This window comes from Anastrepha ludens, chromosome 6, assembly GCF_028408465.1.
Source record: "Anastrepha ludens isolate Willacy chromosome 6, idAnaLude1.1, whole genome shotgun sequence".
NCBI classification, from domain to species: Eukaryota; Metazoa; Arthropoda; class Insecta; order Diptera; family Tephritidae; genus Anastrepha; species Anastrepha ludens.
Window position 1 is genome coordinate 112,300,830 of NC_071502.1, and position 21,628 is coordinate 112,322,457.

Here is a 21,628-nt window from a genome sequence, read left to right on the forward strand (position 1 = left end):
TGCAAAAGCTTACGCATATTGCAATGCTGCTAGAAGGTTCTTGGTGAATTTTAGTATTCGATTTTTGATTACAAACAACTTCTTTTTCTATTAACTTTTCGTTCTTACTTACAAAAAATTGATATTTTGACATCTTCCACTCAGTTCTCTCAATGCCAATCTGATGAATCCATACAAAACGTCCACGTGCAAAATTCTCCATCGTACAGATCTCCATTAAGGGGTTACATACGTCCAAAATTTTCAAAAAATCGATTTTTTTTTCAATATTTCGAAAGTATAGTATCTTAAGAATATACTGTGAAATTTTTATGCGGAAATTCCTAATGTTATAGCTTCTACCGCCCATTAACTAGGTAGAGAGCGGTTCGCGCGCTCCTGTACCTCAACTTTAAACTCGATTTTCTCGAAACAACTTTTTCCAGCACGTTCTGCATGATAACTCATACAGCTTTCAATATTTTTTGATGCGTTTTTTTTTTAAATATTCGAAGGTTTTTCTCTGTAGATTTGATTTTTGGTAGGTGATTAGCTATCAACTACCAGGACGTAAAACGCATTTTTTTTAAATGCCGTAAATTGCAAAATTTAACAGACTATACCTACAACTTTATTTTACAATATTTTTTTTTACTTTAAACGGGTCCATCGACATTTCAAGGAGAAATGATACAGAACATGGAACAACTTTTTTTCATTGTACTTTGGGTCACGTGATTTTTTATATACCAATTTTTGTAAAGAAAAATTAAAATAAATTTTTTTTAGAAAGTTTAAGACTAATAAACACTGTAAAGGGTTTTCCAATAACAGGTGTTATTTTGAATAGCCCACTATTTCAGTAGATGTCACTTTTGAAGCTGTCGTTTTTTGATATTTGACAAGTAGAAACTACGCCATTAATAAAAATTGAACGATACATGCTTAAACAACGCGTTGAAATTATTAAAATCTATATATATATATAAATGAAATGATGTTCGTTTGTACGCATTTTTTTGGGCCGATACGAGGCCAATTTTATTCGCTCTTTTTTCATATTATAGGGATCCACTAGGGGAAGGTTTTTAGCAAAAAAAAAATTCTTTTAAATATTTTCTTCATATAAAAAAAAGAAAAAATCAAAATATTGTACAAAACAAAACTTGCTCGATTCTTAGATTATAGTAAGTTTCGAATCGACATTCATTTTATGTGTACAAAAATATATTAGAAAAAAAAATATTATAAATAGTTTTTCAAAACATTTCATTTTCAACTATTAACAAAGAAGACATTTCATTTAGGTTGAATTGAATTCACGTTGAACAAAAACTTATTAGTGTGTGCATCGTTAACAATGCATACATATTTGCTGTGAATTATCTTCGCTGTTGCTTTGTGAGATTACATTAATGGACTATTCAATATTTTCGTTATTATAGTATTTATTGATGCTTTTTAGTGTTCCTTATTGCGAACAGGTGAACATTTTGAAAGTGTGGTTTTCGACGATTTTTAAAAATGCCGAAACGATCTGATCTTGGCCGTAAATCGCGCAATACACGTAATCATGCTGCAAGGAGAAATGAAGAGACTGCAGAGCAACGAAGTCAGCATAATGAGCAAAGTAGACAACGTATGGAGAGATCACGTTCTGCTCATTCGAATGAAAAACGGGAAACACGTAATAATAATGATCGTGAAAGAATGAGAAGAAATCGTGCAGTGCAAGGTCAACAAAATACGAACATGAATCAGCGTATTAGGAGACAGAGGTCAATTGTACAAAATCTCAACAGAGCAGCGTTTGCATATAATCATTTGTATGACTATAGTTTGCACAATTCTGTTGTAATTGGAACCATGACTAATGTTTGCAAACATTGTAAGGCACTGAAATTTCAAAATGAAACCGATGGTCTTTGTTGTTCCGGTGGAAAAGTTAAACTACCGGAATTAAAACTTCTCCCTGAACCATTACGTTCATTTGTATCGGGAACAACACCATTATCAAGGCATTTTTTGGACAAAATTCAAACGTATAATTCCTGTTTTCAAATGACATCATTTGGTGCTTCGAAAATAATCACAGATAATTTCATGCCAACATTCAAGGTAATTTGCCTTTATAATACGGAAGTTTGTGAAATTTACAATTTTGCAAATTCTTTCACACAGATTCAAGGACAAATTTACCATCAAGTCGGATCTTTATTACCATTCGCGGATGCAAATTATGAGTTTTTATAAATTTATTTTATTGGTAATACCGAAGATGAAATTGATCGACGCTGTACACTTGCCACTAATGCTCGACGAGCAATAGTTGGAGAACTGACAGAATTTTTCCATGCACATAATTTATTGGTTCGATTGTTCAAAACAGCGATGGATCGAATGCCATCAGACAACCATAAAATTGTGATTCGTCCAGACAAAGTACCTGTAGGCGAGCACTCTAGACGATTCAATGCTCCCACTATCGACGATGTTGCAATTGTAATTGTTGGCCAAGATTTTCAAAAGCGTGATATTGTGCTTCATCGTAGAACAAACGAGCTAACACGTGTGTCTGAAACGCATCGCTGCTACGATGCTTTACAATATCCAATATTATTTTGGGAAGGCGAAGATGGCTATCATTTCAATATAAAAATGATAAACCCAGCTACAGGTAACTGAAAAAAAAAATTCACATATGATAATAATAATCTCACAAAGGTGATTTGTTTTTAATTCAGGCGCAGAAACGAATAAAAAAGTTAGCGCTATGAATTATTATTCATATCGATTAATGATTCGTGAAAATGAAGAATCTCACATTCTGAAATGCAGAAGATTGTTCCACCAATTTGTCGTGGATATGTATGCAAAAATTGAGACCGAGCGCTTAAACTATATCAAATTCAACCAGACTAAGTTACGGTCCGAGGAATACATTCACTTACGGGATGCAGTGAATAACGATGGAAATGTGAATGACGTCGGTAGAATGATCATATTACCAGCAACATATAGTGGTAGCCCGCGACACATGCATGAATATGCACAGGATGCCATGGCGTATGTTCGCGCTTATGGACGGCCGGATCTGTTCATTACTTTTACATGCAATCCGCAATGGACTGAAATCAAAGACCATTTCTTTCCTGGCCAATCCCCAATTGATCGACACGACCTAACTGCACGTATTTTCAAACAAAAACTAAAATCACTTATGGACTTTATTGTCAAACATAGAGTGTTTGGAGAGGTGCGTTGTTATATGTATTCCGTTGAATGGCAAAAACGGGGATTACCGCACGCACACATTTTGATTTGGTTGGTTGATAAAATTACACCGGATCAAATTGATAGTGTGATATCAACTGAAATACCGGATCAAATGATTGATCCAGATTTGTTCGAAGTCGTCACAAAAAATATGATACATGGACCTTGCGGTGCATTGAATCTGAACTCTCCGTGCATGATTGATGGAAAATGTTCGAAGCGATACCCACGAGCATTAATTTCGGATACGGTCACAGGTGACGATGGATATCCGGCATATCTTCGTCGATCAACTGATGTCAATGGTAAATCAACGATAATTAAGGTGAGAAATCAAAATGTTGAAGTTGACAATCGTTGGATTGTTTCATATTGTCCATTGTTGTCCAAAACATTCAAAGCGCATATTAACGTGGAATACTGTAATTCCGTTAAATCAATTAAATATATTTGCAAATATGTAAATAAAGGAAGCGATATGGCTGTATTCGGTGCAGTCCAAAATGACAACGACGAGATTAAAAAATATCAAATGGGGCGTTATATAAGCAGTAACGAAGCGATATGGCGAATTTTTTCATTCCCAATCCACGAAAGACATCCAACAGATGATGTCGTAAATTATCCAACTGAATTCTTAAACTCACTCGATTTGCCAGGTCTACCACCTCATAATTTACGATTAAAAATTGGAGCACCGATTATTATGCTGCGCAACATTAATGTGCCACGACTTTGCAACGGTACCAGACTCGCTGTGAAGAAGCTAATGGGTAACGTTATCGAAGCAACAATTTTGAAAGGGAAGTACCAAGGAGAAGACGTTTTGATACCCAGAATTCCACTGATTCCGACGGATTTACCATTCGATTTCAAACGATTGCAGTTCCCTATTCGCCTTGCCTTCGCTATGACAATTAATAAGGCGCAAGGACAGTCTCTACAAATGTGCGGCATTAATTTAGAATACCCAATTTTTTCTCATGGACAATTGTATGTAGCTTGCTCACGAGTAGCCAAACCATCGTCATTATTCATTTACGCGAAAGATGGAAAAACCAAAAACGTTGTCTACCAAAAAGGTAACACTTTTTCGAAAGTTCGAATGAAATTGTATCAAAGAATTTGCTTTGTTTCGTATTAATTTTATTCTCTTTCAGCAAATCATTGAATTTTTCGCCTAGCGAAGCGGGCGAGGGTACGCTAGTTCACTATAAAAATGGTGAAAATTTCCCAGAGACGGTTCGTGAAGCTCCTTGTCGGACCGCAATACAGAGATTGGAGAAAAAATTCGAGCTGTTGGGACTAGTTAGTGATAAGAAAAATAAAACCCGTGCACGTCGCTCAAAAACAGCCGAAAATATGTATTGCTGTTGTAGCCGAAAGTGTTGAAGAAAATCCAGGTTTGTCCATTCTTCGTCGTTCTTTGGAAGTAGGCATTCCACAAACGTCATTACACCGTATTTTGCATAAAGATTTGGGTCTTAAGATTTATAAAGTGCAGTGAACACAAAAACTCCAGCCGGGTCGTTGAAATGCATGAAAATTATCCGGAATTCCATTGAAATATCATCTTGAGTGATGAGGCCCATTTCCACCTCGGTGGCTTACTTTTTCGAAAATGAGGCTGGACTGAGGCTGCGTCACAGTTACGGTAAATGGATTGCGCTATCGAGAAATGATTAAAGATTTTTTATGGCCGGAATAGGATGGTATTAATCTGGACAACGTTTATTTTCAACAAGACGGCGCTACGTGCCACATAATCAATGAAACCATTGATATTTTATCAAATCGACACCTCTTATTGGAATCCTATTGAATCCTTTATAGTGAAGTGAAACTTCTTAGGCCGAGCGAGAATGGAAGTAAAATTTCAAGGCCATGCAACCTTTTGGGCATTTTCGTTCCGCGAGAGAGAAAAAAGATATAACGTAGAGGAAAAGGAGAGAGCTATACCTTATATATATCTTAGATACACTTTAGGCTATTTTTCCTGAGTTTTTACTTTTTGGCGCTTGTTTGTTGGTGCAAACTTGTAGGAAATATATTTTTGGTGGCTACTTTCTAGCGTTATCTTTCCTTGGTGCCTACTGTTTGGAGCATTTTTTGGTGCCTACTTTTTGACGCTTATTTCCGTTTCCTTGATGGTGCTTGTACGTACTATAAAGTGCTATCCATTCCGGCTTCGGATTTATTGGTATTGCCTTGCGGTAATTTGTGCCGTTGCTGCGGTCCTGGAATCGCTGCGTGTGTACGGCTGATAAACGCTCGGAGTAGTGCGCGTTGTTGCCACGATTTGTGTCCGGCGTTTACCTACACCGGGCGACCCTTCTCCGTTTCTTGTAAATTTTTTCTATTTCTATTCTTTGCAAATGTTGTGAATTTATTTAGATATATATTTTTTCTCTCTCTCTCTCTCTCTCTCATTCTCTCTTGGGTCTCTCCCTCTTTCTTTGTCTGCCTTGAAAGTTTCACTTCAGTTATGTGTACTACGCTGCACGCACTTTTTTATATTTATTTCTATTGTTATCCCTTCTAAAAACAGGTTTTCTTTGAGCGCATTTTTGGCGCTGCAACGGGAAGGACAAAATTGCGCAAAAGTAAACATCCAATTCTGTTTTTGGAAAACGTTTTTCCTAAATAAAAAAAAATATTTCGAGAGCTGGAAATCTTTATTTTGACATTTCCGCGATCCATTGCTTGTATGTTTGTATATTGCAGTTGTCTAATTCACAAGTGTCAAATATGATTGACGTACGACGTCATTTTCAAAAAATTTAGAAATCTTTCGAAAAGGTGAAACCTTTTGCGCCGCCTTGTATTTAGTTTATTTTAATTACAACAAAAATATTGATCGCTGCTGATCACGCAGTAGGCGTCATATTAGCAAAAACAAGTTTTCAGATTTCACGCATGTTACGACACCCAACAATGAAGAAAAAAATTTTAATTTTTTTCGCATTTTTCTGACAGCTTTTGAAAATGGAAATGACAAGCTTCCAAGATCAATATAAATATGTTATGGTGGTGATATATGGTAATTTCATTTTATTATTTATTATTCAAATAAAAAAATAAATAAATAGTCATACCTACATATGTAAGGTAATAAAAATATTTATTGGATATCATTCATGGAATGACTTAATTTCTTTGCTACATGTTTTACCATGTTTAAAATTATAAGTAATTGCGCTAAATACCTAGGCTGATAGTTTTAATTAGTTATTTATCAGTTGTTTGTAAGCATGACTTGCATTCAGATACATTTTTTTCCATGTTTACAATTACATTTTTTTTTAATAAATACATGTTGTTGTTGTTGGCGTAATACTTTTCTGTAAAGCTTATCTAGTAAGTAAACTTATTTGATCTTATTTTTCTATGACTTTGAGGAACAGAGTGCAAATTAATTTAAAAACACAAGTCTTTAACAAAAACAACAGCTGTATTTACGGACTTTGTTTAGTTACGTAGTTGATTCAAATAATAAATAAATAAACATTCAAATAAGGAATATTAGCTCCTAAATAAAGAATTAGTACGAAACAATATTGTTCTTATATTCAACTATTGATTTTTATAAGAAAAAAATGTTTAATCAAATCATTGACTGCGCAAAAACTCATTTTTGCTTGCAACGAAAAAACTTATACAAATATTCTATTCATAAATACGAGGCAAGAGGTATTGCTGGCATTGAATACAGCCAAAGATAAGTGAAACTTGGGCATTGAATTCCATTCACATATCTAAATACTTTAAATTCTTAAGCACCATTTTCATATATGACTCATTGTCTTCTACTCAACAAAAAAGAAAAATAAACTGTTGTCATACATAAATTGAATATCTTGTATAGAGAGCTTTGTTACTATTCAAACATTCAACTACTACAATCAAGCATATTAAATGTCTTCATCCATTCAGCGACCATCTTTCCACTTTTCACGACTTAAATTATTACTTTTTTTTAACTTAACTATTTTCTCTTCTACGAATATAAAGTTTGTTCATTAAAACGCTCAATTTTCTACCTACATACTAACATTTACTGCATTTTTTATGCAAATATTACCATACGTACTGACTATATTAATATTTTTATCGATTTTACAAGTTTTATCATTGACTTTACGACTCTTGCCATTTTTACTCTGTTGTTCAGCCTTTTTACCATCACCAGCCTCAGGTTTCTCTCCAATTTCCGTCCTCAAGTTCGGCATTGATGTGCTTTCAAAATTACGCCAATCTTGTTTTTGGAACAACTCATTGAACTTACGCCATTGTGCGCTGTAATCGCCACCAAAGGAAGCTGATTTCACTTTTGTTTTTTTCGGTGTTGAGTGCGATGGAAGTATAGTCTGCGTAGATTCTGTAGTCGTCCCATTGGCTATGTCGCTTGCTGACACGGCACACTTTTTCTCCGTACTCGACACCGTTGCTGTCTCGATCTCTTTGGGGGTTTTTTGTTTGTGAATTTTGTTTTTCTCACTTAACATTTCCGGTGCCTTTACCACTGTCAGTTTGCCATTATTCCCTATGTAGTCGACAATTTGTTGCGCTGAATCACTACCTAAGCAAATACGACCTTCATTCCCCGTATATCTGATGCTGCCTGTATTATTTGTAATCTTCAGTCTTGTACTATTGCCGATAATTTGTAAATTACCATGATTATTACCGATCCGTATCCGGTTGCCGTTACCAATGATGCGCAAATCACGCTTATTATTCTCAATGCGAAATTCTTTCGAGTTACCAACCAAATCTTTGGTAAGACGTGCGATTGGTGGCGCATTCAAGGGCGTGCCCAATATTTCTGTTTCGCTGTAGTGATAGTTGCTGGCTGCACCACAACTGTTTTTGTTTGCGAATGTGAGTGTCAGAGTACTTGCCGCGGGGTGATTGTTGCGCTTACTACAGCTGCTGCAACTACTACTGTCGCAGCAATGGCTACTGTTGCTGTTACTGCCGCTGGAACTGGTACTGTTACTGTTACTGCCGCTGTAAGTGGTACTGCTGCTGTAACTGCTACTGGCACTGTAACTGCTACTGCTACTGCTGCCATTGCCACGACAAGTGCATGTGCAATTGCATGAAGACGCCTTGGTTGCGTAGTTGCAATCATAACCTGCAGGATCTTCGGGATCGATTACAGGTACGCCCATTTTTTAGTTGTTGCCAGCTGCACGTATTCGTAAATATATTTACAAGTCTTTTTAAATCAACAGTCTTTATTTTGTTTCTAATTCACGACGTTGTCTGTTTTTTTATTATTTGTTTCATTCACCATACGTTGCGTAAAAGCGTGCAGTTGTTTCCTTTTTCAATTTACAAATGTTCGAGAAAAATTACGCTCACATTCATTAATACTTTTTAGTGAATTTAATTTCATTGCAACTATTTTTTTTGCTTTATTTTATTTACAGCCTCATGTTATTCTCTGCTGTTACTTTGTAATTAACAGCCACTCAACACTTTGCTAATGTCACTTAATACGAGTACGAGTATTATTTAACACAAACGACTGATTTGATTGATAAGAGTGCATTTGATTTTATCATTAACAGCAATTTTTTTGTATGGCTTTTTTCTCACAATTATAATTTGCTTTTGTCATTTGCTCCAAATGTTTTCAATGCGCTTTTATTATCATCTCATGCATAGTTTTTATTGCTATATCATTAAATGCTAGGTATGTTTGTATATGCCGCTCTCTTCATATGGGGAATCACCATTGCACAAACACACGTGAACCAAAAGTATGAAGTTCAGTCCGAATATTTCCGAGTACACAAATTCGTTTATTTTCTAATGCTGCTTTCGAACCCGAATTTTTGCATATATGTGCATTTGTATGTTTGTATGTATGCAAGCCTCACACCGCGCGTAGTAATATCAACGCTGAACGCTCATTTAACAATGAATGGCCGCTCACCGTCTGCTAGCGGTTTTATATGGGGCGCTTGAATCAACAACAATTTTATTGTTTTGCGGAGCATTGAACAGCCTTTGCGGTGGGATTTTTTTTTTTAAGTATTACATCTGATTCTCGCTAGCCAAGCGCAAGGCTCACCTATTGTTTGAACGTTTGCTGGTGTGTGGATACTGTTGGGGGCATAGAAAATAATCTCTTTGACTGAATGGATTTTTTCCTACGCGGTACGTATTAGTTGATAGGAAAATTGTAAAATGACTATTACCTGAACTTTTGTACTCGTGGGCTATTTTAAATTAATTTACGAAATAATAATATTTCACGAGGCATATTAAAAATGTCTGACTTTTAATAAACTTTTGCAAGTAAAGGGTTTTTCAAAGGGCGTGCGTATATATTATTTTAAAATATTGGGTATAGGTATAAGTTTCCGCCCTCGTAAAAGAGGTGTCGCTGCTGATAGTACTTTTGTGTTCGCTCTAGTAATAATATGTAGAAAAAAAATATATGTGAGGTCTCGATCACAGTAGTTGACATTCGTTTGAAGCGTAAATATCATTTTTTATCTGACGTCAAAAATGTGTACGTTCGTCCCGAAAAACAGCATTTGCGGAAAGTCATTATTACCTTTTAAGGAAAAATGCAGCTGAAACGTGTCGTGTATTGATCAATATTTACGGTAATCACCCTCCATCAAATACAACTTGTAAATATTGGCAATTCCGACGTGAGTATTAAAGATCGCGAAAAAATTCGAAGAAACTCAACTACTACATTTATTGGATGAAGACGAATGTCGAACTCTTGCTGATATGTCTAAAGAGTTGGTTGTTGACAGATCAACCGTCGGTAAACGTTTGCACGCGATGGGAATAGTCCAGAAAGCAGGTAACTGGGTGTCACATCGATTGAAGGAGAGGGATATTGAGAGATGTTGGGTGACGTGTGAGATGCTTCTTGAACGGCAGAAAAGAAAAGGTTTTCTACAACGCATCGTCACTGGCGATGAAAAATAGATCTATTATGATAAACTTAAGCGTCAAACATTTTGGAGCCTGCTAGGTGAACCAAGTCTATCGACAGCGAAAAAATCGAAAAAATATTCATGCTTCAAAGGTTATGTTGTGCATCTGATTGGTGTCATGTATTACGAACTCTTTAAACCATCTGAAACCATCACTGGCGATCGTTACCGGCTGCAGCTAATGCGTTTCAATCAAACTCGTAATGGGACGGTAGATATGACAAACTGATTTTGTTGCATGACAGTGCCAGGCCACACGTTGCTACATCGGTTCAGAAATATTTAGAGGAACTGAATTGGGAAATCTTGCCCCACCCACCATATTCCCCAGACATTGATCTTCGGATTACCATCTGTTCCGATAAATGCAGTCAACCCTTATTGGAGAGCGGTTTACATCTTACGAGAGCATCGCAACTGGCTCAACGAATGGATCAAGTCAAATAACTCAAATTTTTCGACAGAGAAATCCGTATGCTGCCTGAAAGATGGAGTAAAGTTGTAGCATCCAATGGCATATACTTCACATCATATCATATTTTATTTAATTGTTTAAATAATTCCTAACTTTGGCTATGAAAGGACGGAAACGTATTCCCATTCTTTCAGGTTTCACTACTTTTATTCAAAATACGGCTCTTAACAGTTATATGTAGGAAAAAATTGCACCAAGTAAATGTCCACAAGGTGTCATACGAGAATAAAAATTTTACGCACTAGCGGGACGAGTTCAGCAATATCGATCCGAATGGTGTGTTTCAGCTCTGGAATCGTTGTTGGCTTATTCACATAGACTTTACTTTTCAAAAAACCCTAGTCTGGTCTGCCAATCCTTTTTTTATCCTCGGCAGAACCAGTTTCTTGAAATTTTTTCACCAACCTTTGAATTGTCGACTTATTCGGACGGACGTTTATTTCCACCAAAAAAGTCACAAATTTTGCGATGTACTGCTCTTAAAGAAAAACAATTTTCATGATAAGTTTCAATAATTTTAACGCTTTATTCTAACGTCTACTTGACATATGTATGTCAAATATGACATAAAAAAGGCACCGTCTAAGAAGTATTCATTACTAACATCGACGAGTCACTGCTGAAAGACCCTGAATGAATGGTCATTTAGTTTACCATTGCCGAGTAGTGACAGTGCCAACATTTGGAAGAAACAAACCTAAAATTCCTATCACAAATGGGCTAAAATATAGCGATTTAAGATACCGAATTCACGTTTTATAAACTTTTACTATCTGAATTTAGCCATGCCTGCGTGTTCGTGCTTACTGTTTTTCAGAAAAAATTATTCATCAACTGGAAATTTGGATATACTGACAAATTAGATACTAACGGTACTCTCAATATCAAAAGTCGGTTGTCGTGGTTGTTGTGGTTGTTGTTTTTGTACCAGCCTAAACATTCCCCATACATATGTATATAAGTAGTATTTGTAGAATGCTACTGGAGAGACAATCCTTGGCCGGAAATGAATCCCGTCGGTAAACGGTAACTGCGGGGACTCTTAAAAGTCGGTGCCTAAGCACGCCTACTTTCGATATCACGGACATTTTGAAACCTAAAAATAGCGTATTTCAAAACAACCGCTACTTTCAGTGGTTCCAACAATTTTTAACGGCACGCATCCATTTATTCGCGATCAATTATTTACATATGATTGAAATTTTGGGTAACCCCACACCTAAAGCCACTAAAAATGAGATTTTCTCTTTGCGACTTGTTACGGGCTAATCAATGGCTTTATTTATTTTCGGAACGTATGAAAATTAATAGTTGTGATATTAGTTTAATCACATCACAGCACCGAGCGCTAGGTGTACCTGGATCTGCTTTCTATCAACAAACAAACACTTATCATGAGTTTAGCCGAGCTCCTCCTTCTATTTGCGATGTGCGTTTTGCTATTTTTCCACAAATGAAAAGATCTACGGTTTAATGCCGCCCCTGAACTGCAGATGGTTTTTTATGAGACGCTTTTTCATATATTTTCTTATTGGAGGTTTCCCATTGCCTGTCAAGAGGAAACGGCTTTTAGAATCAAATTTTTCTGTCATTTGCTGTTTTACGTTTCATTACCGAATGACAGTCACGCGCCGACCTATTTGACTAAGGCTGCCTTATTCGGTTCAAATTAACTGTGTGGCTCGCGTTATTTTATTCTACTGCATGGAACTTTAATTGGACTCATTTTGCTACATAGTACAAATATTTCAATATAACGAATTTCAAAGAAATATTTTGCAAACCGACGTTTCGCATGCATTCATTACAGCCTCGTTGTGTTGCTTTCTCAACGTAACTGATTTGTCTTACCTTTTCAATTTTTTAGTTAATTAATTCTGTTAGGATAGATCGCCCCGACCTTAGATCTTATTGAAGTGGTTCCCTACTTTGTTTAAACAACCGTTGGCTCATATTAATGATAGTTTAAACTGTAAATACTAAATACTGTACGTTAAGAACTAAATGAGTTTCTTTATTTACATCAAGCGCGGATTTAATTTGAATTTAAATTTTAGAACGCCTTCTCGTATGCTTTTGCGAGTAATCGCGATCATTTTTTCTAATTTCTCATGCTTTAATGTGGCGCTGTATTGCTTGAGGGAAAAACTTACAATAGCAATTAGAAATCGCTTCTACTGCTGGTCTTTACAAAAAAAATTAGTAAAAAACAAAAGCATTCGCCGTCACTGTGGCTAATGGAGTTAAGCTTTTAGCGTAACAGCAAGAAGATGTGAACATGATTTCACGCCTCAGCTCTGGCATATACCACCAATCAAATTAACGATTGTCTCAGGGCAATGCAAAATAAAATAATACATTTATGGATACCTCAATTCCCTAGCTAATATCACTGTAAAGAAAATGTCTTCAAGTGGAACCCTTTGGAGAAATGTGTACCAAATTCCCAATGGAAAATTAGGCTGATAAATTATGGTGATTTGCTATGGAATAAAATAAAATAAAAAAATAAATAAATATAAAATAAATCCGCCGAGAATAGAAAAAAATGATTTTCAATCGAAGCCAGTGTTGTATTTACTGATGATATCGATATCGCGTCGTTTATTTTGTCATCTTTAAATTGGATAAAAAAGGGAAACTTGTCGCAATGAACGAATATAAGACGAAATATCTCTTCGCATCCAAAACGCTCGCACACGCATGCCAATGCTGACTGTTAAAATATACTACAAGTGTAAGTGTATACAAGATGAAGTCCAAAATAAACAAGACTGAGCTAAAATATGATAAAAACGACAGAAGCTTTGTTCTGATAACTTTGAGTTTCTTTACACAAAATAGTCCCCTCTGGCCTCGATACACTGTTTTGCGCGATCTAAAAGCTTTTCGAAAGAGTGTTTCAGATCATTGAGCCGGAATGTCCTTCTGGATGTCTCTACAAGCCTTTGGGATGGTATCTACGGACGCAAACAGTTTTCCTTCCATGACCAAATCCCATTTTCCGCATAGTAGAAGTCATAGTTTCTTAAACTCAGCCAAAGTCGTTTAGGCGGCTATCACGCCAATCAAGAAGAGGAAGAATGCAATGTTTGAATTTTGAAATATAAGCATTCAATGTACAATATCAGTATCAATGTCAAATATCAGTAGTAAATATTAATCATTAATTTTTTTTCTTTTTTTTTTTTGGTGTCAACACCTGCAATTGCTACCCATTTTATGATCACATTTGTAATGGTTGTTAAATTGATTTAGAGATAAACAAAAGATAAATAAATGTAAATCACCCGAACTCGTTCGCTCCGGTTTATGAACTTGCTAATATAACAAAAATAAATTTAAAGTTGTTAATTTTGTTTCTCCTACTCCCTTTACGAATGTACTGCTTGGATGTGCAAATACAACATTAATAATGCAGTTAGCTACGCAAAAAAAAAAAAGACTCCAAAATTTACAACAAATTTAAGAAATTTAGCGAAGCTCAACACAAAACAAGTCAGCGATTTAGACGAAGAAGAAAAGTTACCCTCGGTAAACTACCGCACGAGCTAGATAATCGATAGTCATTAACATCGATGATGTGAAGATTTTTGCAAGCGCTCACTACTTAATTACAGTAATTATTAATATTTTCTTTAGTTTGGTGGACTAGTGAATAACTGCGCGAGAAAACGCTATTTGTTGCTAAGCTGATAAATTCTACATGAATGAAAAAGTGAATGTTTAACGTTGTAAATAAATATTTGGATAATTTGCACAATTTCCCGTTAAAAAATAAAACAGTAAAAATCTGTTTTTGTAAAAGCAGGAACTGACTGGCTTACATAATTAGTGATTACAAATTTCATTTTTTCCATTGTCTTGTTCTTCACCCTTACAAAATTAGCTGAAAAAGTGAAGCCTCTTCATGATTTAAAGTGTCATAACTTCTCCGGTTGTGCTTTGTATATCATTTGTGCATTTGTATACCATTGATAGTGTAATTATGAAAGTATTTTTTCTTTAAAATTTTGGAGAACGCCATTTTTCAGTCTACAATAAATGCATTTGGCAAAAAAACTTCAGTTCCACCTACAACTTAGGCTTCTTAAGCTTTTCTATTGACGCTAAATACACATGAATTAGCATAGGCATAATTCAGGGTATGCAAAATAAGACCTATCAGTGTTAAGCACATATAACTTTTGTAATAATAATTTGTTTAACTAATTTTCTTTATATAAAGGATGGTTAAGTTTCAAGGGCCGGTGTTGATTTTGAATAAAATACAATTTTTTTAGGAAATCATTATCATTTCTCTTTATTATGATAATATTGGTATGGCTCAATTACGTATGGAACAAAATATCGGCCAAATGGCCGCCGCGACCTCGGCGGCACACCTCTATCCGATGGTCCAAATTTTCGATGACGCTGAAGCATAATTGAGGTTCTACTATATACCGTTCGGCACATTGAATTATCTCACCCGTAACTCTTGAATTGTTGCTGGCTTATCTACGTACACCTTTTCTTTTAAATAACCCCAAAGAAAGAAGTCCAACGGTGTCGTTGACGTTTAGGTGTGGTTATTCAACATCGGCCCTAGGAATTTAACCACCCTTTATAAAATACATTTTATGGAAACTAAACCTCAAGGTACGAAATGTGACATCAGACAAATGTTCGCTATTTTATCGATCCAGATATTATAATAGCTCTTTTTGGCATTTTCCATTACACCACGTAATGTTTCTGGTTGCAGGCGCCCGATTTTGTCTCGAATATTCTGCTTCAACTATCTCATAGTCCCTAAGCAGTTGGCTATTCTCCCCTGCCTTTAGTGCGAATATTTCGATGAACACTTTTTCCAGGACGGTTAGCAGCTCTTATCTCAAAGCGGTAACTGAATCTCTTACCTGTGAGAGCTGATCTTGAATTAAAAACAATTATATTAGAAAATAAAAATAAAATAAAAAAGTTCTTCGTGTTTAATATTAGTTGGTCTTATTTGCGCCACCCTGTGGCTATTTTGCTTTTAATTTATCCTAAGACAAAAACAAAACATGCTAAGTTTTTGTTTTTATACCAGCTCTCACATAACGGTAGTACGAGTATGAAACAATATAAAAGAATTGAGATAAATATCAATAAGGTTAAATTACTAAATTACAGTATCCGTGAGAGTACGAGTAATTCTGGCTGTGACTTAGCAAGAAATAATCAAGAAAAAGAACGGCGTTGTAGGGGAAATTCGCTCGTGAATAGCAATACAAATTAAAAATAATACAACAATAAAATGAACACGAATATTCCCTTATTACGTCCGCAAATCAGCTGATTCTGTCAAATTAACCGAGAGCAGAATAGCGCTTCAAGGATGGTGCCACCTTTCTCTCTATGTTGAATAGTTATAGACATAACCTTAGAGTTCTAGATACTAGGGTATCGGGTAGTATGAGTAGCCCTATATTCCCTCGAATTTTGTTCTATGCTCAACTGCGCAAATGTTTGTTCGAAATTTTCGAACTTCGGAACAATTTGAGCAGCTAAACAAAAATTGTGAATTTTATCTGACAGCATTTCTTTAGTTTTCCACTGTGTATGAATAATTTGTAAAACTTAAAAAAAGTGCTCACAAAAAAGTCAAAATCATCGAAAAAACGCGATATACTCGGGCGCATAGTCGAAAATTTTCGAGTAATGAGCATCGAATAGGTGTGCGGGTACTCATTGCTCTATTGTCTATGCCAAAATGCTCAGAATCATGAAAGCAGTCGACTTACCCGTGTTTGCTCGTCCGTTGGAGAGTACGATAACTCGAACAAAAATTAATATATTTGAATGAAACTTAGTCCTAATATTGCTCTTTGCCCGATGTAGTTTGGTCCACCTATCATATAACGGTAACATTAAAAAAACATAAAAAAGCGATATCTCCGTTATAAACGAAAAAAAGAAAATAAGCACTACGCAAATAAAATTAAAAAAAATAGCACTTTCCCGCCCACTTTTAGGGAAATGTGTGTATCTTGTTAATGACTTAATAAAACACGCCCCCAAATGGTACATGTATTGCTCCAGGTCTCTCATAATTGAGAAAAAGTGGCGAGGGAGTTACCTACCTAGTATTAGAATCTGTAGTGACAGCCAAGCTGCACTAAGAGCCCTTGCTAGTCCACGCTGCTCTTCGAAATTAGTCGGTGAATGTAAGATGAAACTGAACAGAGTTGCAAAACATAACAAAGTTTGTGTTATTTGGGTGCCTGTACATTGAGGTATTATATGGAGCGAGTTGGCTGATAAAATGGCTAATGAAAGCTCTGCAAGCATGCCACTAGGCCCTGAACTCTTTCTAGGTGTCAGTTCTGCATCAATTCAACTAAGGATTGATGACTTCATCAGGTCTACCCATGGAATACTGTCTCTCTATTCCATCCACTGTAATCAATGCGGGTGTAGTACAATGGTCTTCTTGACTGAGTGCTTGGCCTTGTCCAACCCCCCACAAATCTACAACCTCCCCCTCTCATTTTGATGCTTCGTAAATGTTATTGAGATCGAAGAAAAACCACGCCCACTGCTTCCACATATATTAAAACCAAATTTCCGTCCATTCTCCCAACATCCCCAAATTAAATTTTACGAAAATGTGCGCGAGTATATAAAGTTTAATCTGGAGCGAATTTAGCCTTCCTTACTTCTTTAATCATTGGATTGTAAAATGATTTACAATTGGGGATTCACGTTCGCAAAATAAATATAAGCAAGTATCAATAATAGGATAGTATCGTTAATAATATGAGCTGAAAACAATGTAGGTTTATCACGTGCGTTGCATCAGCATTGATTTGTTAATCGAAATAACAATAAATGCAAATACGAGTATTATCGAGTAAAAGTAAGCCTGTAATTTTTACATGTAGTTATTGGCCCATAACCTTTTATACGTATTTATATATAATTGGCGCGTATCTTTGTTAGATATCTGGCCTAGTTCCTCCTCCAAATTGCGGTATGCGTTTTGATTTTGTTCCACAAATGGTGGCGCCTACGGTTTTATGCCGCCTCCGAATGACAGATGATTTTGTAAAAGGAGCTTTTTCATGCCAGAAATACACTCAGAGGGCAACCATTGCCTGCCACGGGACGACTGCTGTTAATACAAAAAAATTCCATGAGTGGGTTTCGAATCATGGCCCATAACTTTCACTCGGCGTAAAATCAACTTTTGGAATAATATCAACCCCTTGACATTTTACCTTTAAGTTTTAGCATTGCTTTAACTAGAGATAATTGCCAGCTGTAAATTATTCGAAGTACTGAAATAAATATACACCCTAGAGAATATTAATTATTATGAGGAAAACATACTGGCTTAGTACCACAAAAATTATTATTGCATATTGAAAATCAATACAGCGCAGTATAATACCACGGTGGGGTGAATTCAGAAGGTGTGGCCAACATCAGACCGCTAATTGAAGAAATCAGCTGATTTGTTAACTTAACAAGAGATATGAGAGCGGCTCGTTTATGTTAAAAATGAGATTGTGTTGGTGATATAGAGAAAAAATCAACGCAACCATTACTCATATTCTTGGCTTCTGTCTAAACAACAACAGATTGGACGAGTGTGTGAATACGTGTGAAATTAGTGAGCACAATTCTACTGCTGAATCCTCTATTACAACGTCGCATCCGAAGTTACTCTCACAATTTTGCTTCGTATGGCCAAACCTTGTACTCTATCATCCTGATCACTTGAGCTCAAAATCCCATGGAACAAACACTGTGTTGGCAGTGAGCACTTCAGGGTATGGTAGAGCCATACGAGTTCGAAAAACTTAAATGGTGCTGTAGGACCAAGAATACTTATGGTCGTCATGGTCATGGTCAATCCATTCAATTTCTCATTTTCCCATAAGCTACTGATCAGCATAGCATTTCAGCACAGCTCAGATCTCACAGACACCTTTTTACAAAAATTCGCTAGGCAGAGCTGGTATCGACAGCTAGCTTCAACTATCCATATACGAGGTGTATTCAAAAAGTATCGCGAATTTTAATTTTTCGCAGGTTACGTATATTCGAATTTCGATTTTTTTGTGGCGGTATGTTGGTACTGTCTCCCACTCATGCCAACGAGCTCGGCCATTTTGAATGTTCAGTTAATTGTTTAAGAGCTGCTTTGCTTGCACGTGTTTCGGCTCGTCTTCGATTTTTACCTGTATCAAATTTTGTGTGAAAAACGAAATTAAGGGCGCGGATGCATTCCGAATGTTGACTGTGTCATACGTAGAAGCTACTTTGGACCAAAGCAACGTTTATCGGTGGTACAAAACGTTCTCAGAATTTGAATTTGAATTTATTTATTACTAGTATAATAATACATTATAATTTACAATAAACTGTAAGTCCTACAGAGACTATTAAAAGTCTGTTCGTAGGCTAGTAGCATTTATAATAACAATCTTACAAACTAAATATGACATTTAACAAAATAAGTTTTATATGTAACATACGTAACATAGGTACATTTAACTTTATGTTACAACATACTTACTTATATCTAGCGGTTCTATGAAGAACATAAAATAAAATTTTTTATTTTTATATTTTTTTATTTTTATTTTAAATACTTAATTAATTTTTAAAGTGTCAACCGTTACAATGAAATAACGCGATATTAACCAGATTTGTATATCTTTTTTAATTTTGTCGTTAATTACATCATAGGCTTTTAACCTCTTTGGAAGCTGATTAAATATTTTAATGCTATAGTTTATGTAACATTTTGAACCAATACTTAATTTACATTTTATGTGCTCAATTTGTCTATTTCTAGTATTTATTATCCTTGATAGAAAAGAATTCTTTAAGTTATTGTAATTTTGTGTTAAAGCTGTAAAGTAGAACAACTTTTTATCGAAAGAATGTTGCTAATCTTTAAGGAATTATCTGTTGAATTTTGTTTACTCTTAAATATTATTTTTAATATCTTATTTTGTACTAATTCAATCCTATTTAGTTCAGATTTGTACGCACCTCCCCAAGCAAGAAGGCCGAGAAGATGTGAACGACGAAAAGCATGCCGGACGCCCGAGCTCTTCAACAACAGACGAAAAAATTGATGAAGTGAAGAAAATGGCATTTGCTGAAGGCCTAGACATATCGATTGGCTCGTGCCATTCGATTTTTTTCAATGATTTGGGCATGAGACGGGTTGCCGCAAAATTCGTACCAAAACTGCGCAATTTCGACCAAAAGCAGCATAGCATGAACATTGCTAATGAGATGTTGGACTTTGTCCGAGATGACCCAAATTTGCTCCAGACGGTCATAACTGATGACGAATCGTGGGTTTATGGTTATGACGTGGAAACCAAAGCTCAATCATCTCAATGGAAGCTGCCGTACGAACCAAGACCAAAAAAAGAGCGCCAAGTTCGGTCGAATGTAAAAGTTTTGCTTACTGTTTTCTTCGATTGCAGGGGCGCTGTGCATCATGAGTTCTTGCCACAGGGTAAAACGGTCAATAAGGAATATTACCTGCAAGTTATGTCCAATTTGCGCAAAGCAATCCGCCAGAAACGCCCGGATTTGTGGAAGAACAAAAATTGGCTCTTGCGTCACGATAAGGCCCCTGCTTGTGCGCGACTTTTTGGCCAAAAACAACACACTAATGATGCCACAGTCACCGTATTCCTGAGATCTGGCCCCCTGTTCTTGTTCCCGAAACTGCAGAGACCCATGAAAGCACGGCGCTACGCTACGATTGACGAGATAAAGACGACAACGAAGGAGGACCTGAACAAGATAAAAAAATGATTATTTGAAGTACTTCGAAGATTGGAGAAAACGGTGGCACAAGTGCATAATATCTCATGGGGATTACTTTGAAGGATACAAAACAGATATTAATGAATAAATAAATAATTTTTGAAAAAACACAAAATTCGCTATACTTTTTGAATACACCTCTCATAAGCTTATAAAAATTCAATTTAGGCAAATGTTGCTGTCTGAAAGTGGGCACATTTTTATGTTTCTGAAAAGAAGAATAACTCGTGGGTGTACCGTCTAATTATATTCGTATATGTACATGAAAAGGATTATTTCATTCACTTGTAAAGTATGGCTTTAGTTTTTAAAAAATTTAGCAAAAAAGAAGACAATCAAAAGTTTAAATACTCTTTTCAAATACACAAGATACTTAGAAGTATTTTATAAATGCTACTAATGTTTTTGTAACACAAATAATTACAAATTTCATAAAAGTGCAAATTGACAATTTTTAAATCTGACGTCGAATCCATCCCTCATACAAATATAGTTAGTATGCACATACATATGTGTAGGCATTTCCTTATACGTTATATTCAAATTGATCATATCAAATGATTTGTTGAAAGCAAAACACGCATTAAATATAAAACAAAAAGAAAACAAATCCAGTTTTCTCTGTACTTTACCTCTTTATACTTAGAGCGCTGGTCATTGAGCATAAATATTTTTAGCCTCTTTGAATTGAGTCGTAATGAGAGATTCACACGCAGTCGGCGCAAAAGCACATCGCAAAAATTTTAAGTATTTATTGTACAAAAAAAACTTGCCAAGTATTTAATGACAAATGCAAATGTAAGCTGGATTAGCAACTGGACCAACTGTTATGACAAGACTTCTCCTATACAGAGATTGATTTAATTGGCACAAGTTTACAGAGGTTTGTAATTTTTTTATGTCATACTTATTTGCAATAATATTGAATGCAAACGGGCTGATAAGCTGATTTTCAAGGAAATACGTGTAGTGTAAATTACACTCACTTATAACTGTGAATTTATTAATGTATGATAAAGATGAAAATATAGCCATCTAATACGTCAAAACATATAAATTTGTTTTTTTATTTTCTTTTTATGAAAGTGAAAAGTGCTCAGTAGGA

At 35.6% G+C, this 21,628-nt stretch overlaps 3 protein-coding genes across 4 annotated transcripts; 2 read left to right on the forward strand and 1 right to left on the reverse strand.

The window, feature by feature from the left end:
- The first annotated feature begins 1,474 nt into the window (after positions 1 to 1,474).
- Positions 1,475 to 5,814, forward strand: LOC128867239 (uncharacterized). The gene is made up of 4 exons (XM_054108341.1): positions 1,475 to 2,097; positions 2,161 to 2,656; positions 2,724 to 3,677; positions 5,804 to 5,814. The coding sequence occupies exons 2-4, from the start codon at positions 2,371 to 2,373 to the stop codon at positions 5,812 to 5,814; spliced, it is 1,251 nt and encodes a 416-aa protein (XP_053964316.1). The 5' UTR covers positions 1,475 to 2,097; positions 2,161 to 2,370.
- A 552-nt stretch (positions 5,815 to 6,366) lies between these two features.
- LOC128867857 (uncharacterized) lies at positions 6,367 to 9,171 on the reverse strand. Of its 2 annotated transcripts, XM_054109416.1 has the most exons (2): positions 7,931 to 9,171; positions 6,367 to 7,876 (listed from the first exon to the last, which is right to left on the reverse strand). In XM_054109416.1, the coding sequence occupies exons 1-2, from the start codon at positions 8,427 to 8,429 to the stop codon at positions 7,296 to 7,298; spliced, it is 1,080 nt and encodes a 359-aa protein (XP_053965391.1). In that variant the 5' UTR covers positions 8,430 to 9,171; the 3' UTR covers positions 6,367 to 7,295. The 2 variants fall into 2 exon arrangements, with proteins under 2 accessions (XP_053965391.1, XP_053965390.1); XM_054109415.1 differs by having other exon boundaries at positions 6,367 to 9,171.
- A 178-nt stretch (positions 9,172 to 9,349) lies between these two features.
- On the forward strand, positions 9,350 to 20,710 carry LOC128868138 (uncharacterized). The gene is made up of 2 exons (XM_054109905.1): positions 9,350 to 9,423; positions 19,712 to 20,710. Exons 1-2 carry the CDS (start codon positions 9,405 to 9,407, stop codon positions 20,509 to 20,511), a joined length of 819 nt encoding a protein of 272 aa, XP_053965880.1. The 5' UTR covers positions 9,350 to 9,404; the 3' UTR covers positions 20,512 to 20,710.
- Positions 20,711 to 21,628: the final 918 nt, after the last annotated feature.